The 7337-nt window shown below is 46.0% G+C and overlaps 1 protein-coding gene across 2 annotated transcripts; it reads left to right on the top strand.

Moving 5' to 3' along the window:
* The first annotated feature begins 2295 nt into the window (after positions 1-2295).
* LOC102964629 (ubiquitin-conjugating enzyme E2 variant 2-like) lies at positions 2296-5339 on the top strand. 2 transcript variants are annotated; one of them, XM_007084798.3, is made up of 2 exons: positions 2296-2307; positions 4905-5339. In XM_007084798.3, the coding sequence occupies exons 1-2, from the start codon at positions 2296-2298 to the stop codon at positions 5337-5339; spliced, it is 447 nt and encodes a 148-aa protein (XP_007084860.2). The 2 variants fall into 2 exon arrangements, with proteins under 2 accessions (XP_007084860.2, XP_007084861.1); XM_007084799.3 differs by lacking the exon at positions 2296-2307 and having other exon boundaries at positions 4905-5065; positions 5192-5339.
* Positions 5340-7337: the final 1998 nt, after the last annotated feature.

The following is a 7337-nucleotide window of genomic DNA, read 5'->3' as shown; positions in this document are numbered from 1 at the left end:
TGTAGCAACGTGGATGGAACTGGAGGGGATTATGCTAAGTGAAATAAGTCAGGCAGAGAAAGACAGATGCCATGTTTTCACTCTTATGTGGATCCTGAGAAACCTAACAGAAGACCATGGGGGAGGGAAGGGGGGGGGAATTTACAGAGAGGGAAGGAAGCAAACCCTAAGAGACTCTTAAAGACTGAGAATAAACTGAGGGTGGATGGGGGGTGGAGGGGGAGAGGGGAAAGTGGCTGATGGGCATGGAGGAGGGCACCTGTTGGGATGAGCCCTGGGTGTTGTATGGAAACCAATCTGACAATAAATTTCATATTAAAAAAAAAAGTGCAAAGCGAATGGCCATGTGCTGCTAAAATTCTTGCAGGGAAAAAAAAAAAAAAGATTTTACGGAACAGCTTCCCATGGTCTTCGTCTAGGTCTTTGTTAAGTGGAGTCGTCAAAGTGGAAATGCAAATGTATTCAGAGTAGGTGATCTCAGTGGCTTCACGCAGTCACAGGTGTCTTTCTTCTTCCCTTCAAGTGCTAGCGGACATTCTTGTCGGAGCAGCTCTCCTGGACGGCTGTCCTCCAAATGATGACTCAGGGACTCGGTGCTTGCTTTCTGTGGCTTCGGTACCTCTGGTGCCATCTAGCTAACAGCTGACGAGAGGTACACATAGACCATTATGTGGAATGATACGTAGGTTATGCCTAGAAGCGGCATACATCCATTCTGCCCGAATTCCATGGACCAGAGCTCAGTTACGGCCTCGCTCTCAGATGCAAGGGTGGCTGAGAAATTCGGTTTAGCTGTGTGCCCAGCCTAGAGAAGGGCCAGGTTGGTGAACGCCAGCCGTCTTGGGCCCAGCAAGGCTACCTATGGTGCAACTGGCAAACTATTAATGGTCAACGGTCAGTTACTCAGCGGCAGCTGAAAGAGAACATATAAAGTGGGGACTGCAGATGGGGAAGGTAGAATGTATCGTCCTCTTCAGAAAGTGCTGTGTTCCTCATTGGGAATAGGGGAACAAATCAACGGTTGAAACTAAAAAAGCAGCCCTATACCACAAATGCAAGGTTACCCAAGAGCCAGAGAAAACAAAATAGCAGAGGTCTGGGGTGAGAATCACGCTATCGAAAACGTGATAAAGGGGCGCCTGGGTGGCGCAGTCGGTTAAGCGTCCGACTTCAGCAGGTCACGATCTCGCGGTCCGTGAGTTCGAGCCCCGCGTCAGGCTCTGGGCTGACGGCTCGGAGCCTGGAGCCTGTTTCCGATTCTGTGTCTCCCTCTCTCTCTGCCCCTCCCCCGTTCATGCTCTGTCTCTCTCTGTCCCAAAAATAAATAAAAAATGTTGAAAAAAAAATTTAAAAAAAAAAAAAAAAAGAAAACGTGATAAAATGCCCCTCTGCTCGGAGCCCCCCCCCCCACACACCCCCCCTCTTGGAGCAGATGCGCTGCTCAGAGCAGCAAGGGTTTGGATTGGATCGACCAGACTGAATTCTCAGGAGATAGAGCTCCAGGAAGTTAGCCGGGAGCTCTAGCCAGGTATCACAGACATTATTAGTCAGGCTCTTGTTTTTTCCCTTTGTCTACGTAGGCTAAAAAATGAAGGACGCTTGCTCAAAAAGTTAAACATGGAAGTAAGTACCCTACGATCCAGCCATCCTACTTCTGAGTGTACACCCAAAAGAATGAAAAGCAGGGACTCAAACAGATAGATTTGCACACCCGTGTTCATAGCAGCTTTGTTCACAACAGCCAAAAGGTGGAAACAACCCAAACATCCATCAACAGATGAATGGATAAACGAAATGTGATATACACAAGCGGTCCCTGGCTGGCTCAGTCAGTGGAGCATGTCGACTCCTGATCTTGGGGTTGTGAGTATTTGAGCCTCACGCTGGGCATAAAGCTTACTTAAATAACCAAATGAATAAAAATTTGATCTCCACATACAATGGAATACTACTCAGCCTTAAAAAAGAAGGAAATTCTGGGGCGCCTGGATGGCTTGGTCGGTTAAGTGTCCGACTTCGGCTCAGGTCATGATCTCGCGGTCCGTGAGTTCAAGCCCCGCATCGGGCTCTGTGCTGACAGCTCGGAGCCTGGAGCCTGTTTCAGATTCTGTGTCTCCCTCTCTCTCTGCCCCTCCCCTGTTCATGCTCTGTCTCTCTCTGTCTCAAAAATAAATAAACGTTAAAAAAAAATTAAAAAAAAAAAAAGAAGGAAATTCTGACACATGCTACAACACGGATGCACCTTGAATGCAGTATACTAAGTAAATAAGCCGGATACGGGGGGAAAAAAATTGTATGATTTCACTTGTAAGAGGTATCGGGGATAAGCAAATTCATAAAGGTAGAAAGTAGAATAGAGGTGACCAAGGGTAGAGGGTGGTGGTTATTGTTTTATGGGTACAGAGTTTCCGTGTGGGATGATGAAAAAGTTCTGGAAATGGAAAGTGGTGATGGCTGTTGTGAATGCACGTAACGCCACCGAATGGTTAAAAGGGTAAATTTCATGTTACATATATTTTACCACAATAAAAAAAATGTTCCCCCCAAAAGTGAAAGGCACAGGCTTTCTATTAGAGACACAAATAACGGCACCAAACGCCAGACACAGGGGCGCCTGGGTGGCTCAGTCAGTTGAGCATCCAGCTTCGGCACGGGTCACGATCTCACGGTTTTTGAGTTTGGCTCTACCTTGGGCTCGCTGCTGTCCACACAGAGCCCACTTGGGATCCTCTGCCCCCCTCTCTGTCTGCCCCTCCTGCACTCTCACGCTCCCTCTCTCTCAAAAATAAGGAAATATTAAAAAAGAGAGAGAGACAGAGCCAGATAGAGGATTCCAGTTGGTAAATCAGGATGGGGACGGGGATGGGAAGAATCAAGTAAGACTTCACGGAAGAAACCTCTATCAGCTGGGCCGTGGAGAATTTCAAGCTGGAGATTAGAAGGAAGAGGATAGAGGGCGGATGTATTTCAGGCCGTGAGCAAGGGCAGCACACAGTGATCAGTGGTTTGTTTACTCATTGCATCTCCTATTTTCCCCTGCTGGGGGCGCTGATACTCCTCCTTGGGGCTGTGTTAGGCAAGAGCTAGTTGCTCAACACTCCCTAGAGTGCATGCACCACCGAAATCTCCCCCTGAGCTTACCCTGAAGAGGCCTAAGCCTCAGCTACGTGCAGAGGAACGCTTCCACTTGAATCGTACTAAAGAAGTGTACATACTTATGTAATATACAAGGAGAGGGAGTCATTGTGTTCTGAGGAATTTCATGCACAGAATCTGTTTACATATTGTCAGAGGCATGGATGGATAATACTTCCGAGATGGGAACTGCAGTGTTCTCTCCCCCATGCTTCCTTCTTTGTTTCTCCCTGCTCAAGCAGGTGGAAGAGGGTGTCCAAGGTGCCTCAAGGGAAAGACGCAACAGGGCGGTGCGTGGCTCTGTTTTCTGTGTTGCACTTGAGGTATTTTTGACATATAACACCGGATTCGTTTCAGACGCGGGGTTTAGATCCTTGCGAAAGTTAGGCATGGCTCTTTTCTCCGGACCCGACGTTGTTTTGAGCCTCTTTAAAATCAACAAGATAGAAGTTTCTGAACACCAGTGGTCCGCTTCGCTTATTTGTGCTTGTGGGATTGATTTTAACTTCATTCCCTGCGCCAGACCATTCCAGAAGGGATGTCAAGTAGTGTGTTAGCTGCGCAGCTTCAAGCCTTCTGCTGCAGACGGCCTTCGTCTTCCGACTTGTGAACTGCTCTGCCTCACAAGCTGCTTCAGTTTACCTGATCTGAGGAGTGGACTGACCTCACTCTACAGCCAAGCCCTGGAGGCCTGCCAGCTTGCCTTTTTGAAGGGAGGGAGATCTTCCGACCGTTTTGTTACTTGTCCTGGAGCAGCACTAAAGAGCCGGGGAGACAGCCAAGCTGACCTTCATACCTTATCCAGGGGCAATCTCTCTCTAGGAACTGCATCAAACAAGAGGTGAATATAATTTCTCAACACAAAGTCCGAAGAGCACGCAACTCTTGATGTCAGGATCATGAGTTCGAGCAGCATGTTGGGTATAGAGATTACTTTTTTTTTTTTTAAGTTTACTTCTTTTGAGAGAGAGAGAGAGAGAGAGAGAGAGAGCGCATGCACAAGAGCAGGGGAGGGGCAGAGAGATAGGAAGAGAGAGAGTGAATCCCAAGCAGGCTTCGCACTGTCAGCCCAGAACCACATGAGGGGCTCAAACCATGAGAGAATGATCTATGCTGAAACTAAGAGTCGAATGCTTAACCAACTGAGCCACCCAGGCATCTATAGAGATTACTTTAAAAAAATTTTTTTTAATTTTTTTAAATAATTTTTTAAATGTTTATTTATTTATTTTGAGAGAGAGTGAGAACTGAGGAGGGGCAGAGGGAGGGGGAAGAGACAATCCCAAGCAGGCTCCACGCTGTCAGCACAGAGCCAGACACGGGCCTCGAACTCACTAACCGCGAGATGGTGACCTGCGCTGGGATCAAGAGTTGGATGCTTAATCGAGAGAGCCATCCGGGAGCCCCTTAAATAAATTTTTAAAAAATTATCTGTGACCCACTTCAGACCTATTGAATCAGGACTTTGGGAGGCAGAAAAGTGTTTATTTGGTCCGTAAGGGGGTGTGAATGAGAATGCTCATCAAAGAGCTGTTTGCCATGGAAGGATTTGGAAAAACAATGTATCAGCCGTGATACCTTGGATAAGCAAAATGTGTGCAGTCATACTGCAGTTAGAAACAAGCAAGGAACGGGATGTACCACAGAGCAAGGTGACAAGGGTAGAAAAACAAAGAGTTGAACAAAAATTGCAAGAGACCTGATGTGGAGCACAGTAACATTTTGTACATTTAAAACGAGTATGTTTCGGCGTCGGGCTGCGGGAGAAGATGGCGGTCTCCACAGGAGTTAAAGTTCCTCGTAATTTTCACTTGTTGGAAGAACTTGAAGGACAGAAAGGAGTAGGCGATGGTACGGTTAGCTGGGGCCTTGCAGATGATGACGATATGACACTTACAAGGCGGACAGGCATGATTACTGGGCCACCAAGGGCAAATTATGAAAACAGAATATATAGCCTGAAAGTAGAATGTGGACCTAAATACCCAGAAGCTCCTCCATCAGTTAGATTTGTAACCAAAATTAATATGAATGGAATTAATAATTCCAGTGGAATGGTGGATGCACGGAGCCTACCAGTGTTAGCAAAATGGCAACGCTCACATAGCATTAAAGTTGTACTCCAAGAGCTAAGCCGTCTAATGATGTCCAAAGAAAATATGAAGCTTCCACAGCCACCCGAAGGACAAACATACAACAATTAATTTTAGTGGCTCTCAAACTTGTCTTAAATCGACAGCCTTCTACTCATGTTCATGTCTTGATTAAGTATCACACTGCAAAATACCCACACATTAAGTAAAAGAATTCCAGCTGGTAAACATGACCTGGACATTTGTAAGAATATATTTAATATACGTACACCATTATGTTTTCAGCTTACAGGAGGAAAAATGCAGCACCATTTTTTTTCTCTTGTTAAGGCACTGTCATTTAAGCATAAACCTGGAGTACTCAAAATAGAATTCAGGTTTACAAGATGAAAGCACGGAGAGAAGAGTCAGATGCTGTGGAAGCATGTATGTTTCTGAAAAGTAAAAAAATCTCAAGAAGGAAAAACCGAAATGGCATGCTTTATCCATCTTGCTTGGCGAGAGAGCTTCAAGTTGAAATTGTCTAAAGTGGCAGGTACAATGAATCTTGTCACAAATTGTGTTAATTTTTGAAGCGGTGTGGGTGCTGACTGCGAGAAATATGAAAAATAAGTTCAGGATTGTTTTGATACCTGTATTTATGATAAAAAAAATGTCGTGGGGGAGGCGGATGAGTATCTGTTAAAAGCCGTTCCTGTGTGTTACATGTAACAGACATGGTAAATATTTGTTTACAGTCTTTGTTTGACAAACCATGCATTTAAGTGAAATCAACACAAAAAGGAAACAGGTGTATGGATATGTGATTTTGAGATTAAAGTTAGTCTTAAAATGTAAATAAAATGTGGAACGTGTCCTCGGGAAAAAAAAAATGAGTATGTTTCTAAACACGCTATTCCTTTTCAAATAAAGATCCACGAATAGACAGGGGAGCAGAGTTGAAGTGGAATGGCAGTGAGGATCGGGGGCAAAGGGGGGGAAATTGGTAAATAGTAAGAAGACAGGCAAGCATCAAAGGGAAGAACTTTGCCCAGACAGATGTCAACGTGCTTTGAACTGAGGAACAAGATTCACTCAACTCCGACACGAGGTCCACTAGCTGGCGGGGTGTGTAGAAATCTCTGCAGATGGACTCAGGGAATCCGTTGAAAACGAGACCCCCAGATGAGTCCGCTGCATATACCACTGACGTCTTTAATACCAAAGCATCTTTATTTTTTAGCACTTCCTCGATTTGGTCGCTACTTAACTCTCCAGTCACCCTGGCTTCCGTGTTGCGATCCAGTAATAAAACAAATGTCATGATGTGTCCCACCCATAGATCTTTACGCATCCTGTGCCGCCTGTCTGGAACTCCCTTTTTCTTTTTCTTTTCTTTCTTTTTCTTTTTTTTTTTTTTTTTTAAGTAATCTGTATGCTCAACATGGGGACACAGGGCTAGAAGCCACAGCCCCAGGATCCAGGGTCAGACGCTCTGCCGACTGAAGCAGCCAGGCGCCCCTGGAACACTCTTTTTATCTTTCTTCACCTGGCTAATTCTTATTTATTCCTTTCAACTCAGGCCGGGTGCCATCTCCTCGGGAAAGGCTTTCTTACCCCTCTGGCTGGGTTAAGCTGATCCCCCGGCGTCGATAGCACTGGGTTACGAGGCCGGTCGTCGTACATTATGCTGAAATCCTTGATTTGTGTGTTTTGAAACCTCTCCAGCCCAAGGGCTCGCTCTTACTACCTTTTGGACCTCAGTCCTGGGAATATTGTGCCTGCAATTCAATAGGTTTTCAAATGCAGTAGCGTGTAGCCAGCCCCAGGAATATTATTTCCGTATTCGTTCACTTACACAAGACGTTGTTCAAAAAGGACTTAAGGCAGCACTTGACAACTAAACTTGAGAGAAAGCGAAGGTGGAATTTCACCGGGACAAGCACCAGCAAGAGCAGCCCTCTGCGGCTACAAGGACCCATCACGGCCACCCGTCCGGACAGACCAAGGTCCCGGCAGGAGCCCAGCGTTCTGGCTGGGGCTGCTTGGCAAAAGATCTCCATCCCTGCCTGCTACTGCCATCTCCAGGGGACTGGTTGCTTTTCACCCAGCTGCAGGACTCCAGCTGCC

Source organism: Panthera tigris, chromosome X, assembly GCF_018350195.1.
Source record: "Panthera tigris isolate Pti1 chromosome X, P.tigris_Pti1_mat1.1, whole genome shotgun sequence".
Taxonomy (NCBI): Eukaryota; Metazoa; Chordata; class Mammalia; order Carnivora; family Felidae; genus Panthera; species Panthera tigris.
The sequence above is the reverse complement of the archived record's forward strand: the minus strand, read 5'-3'. Positions and strand labels throughout refer to the sequence as shown.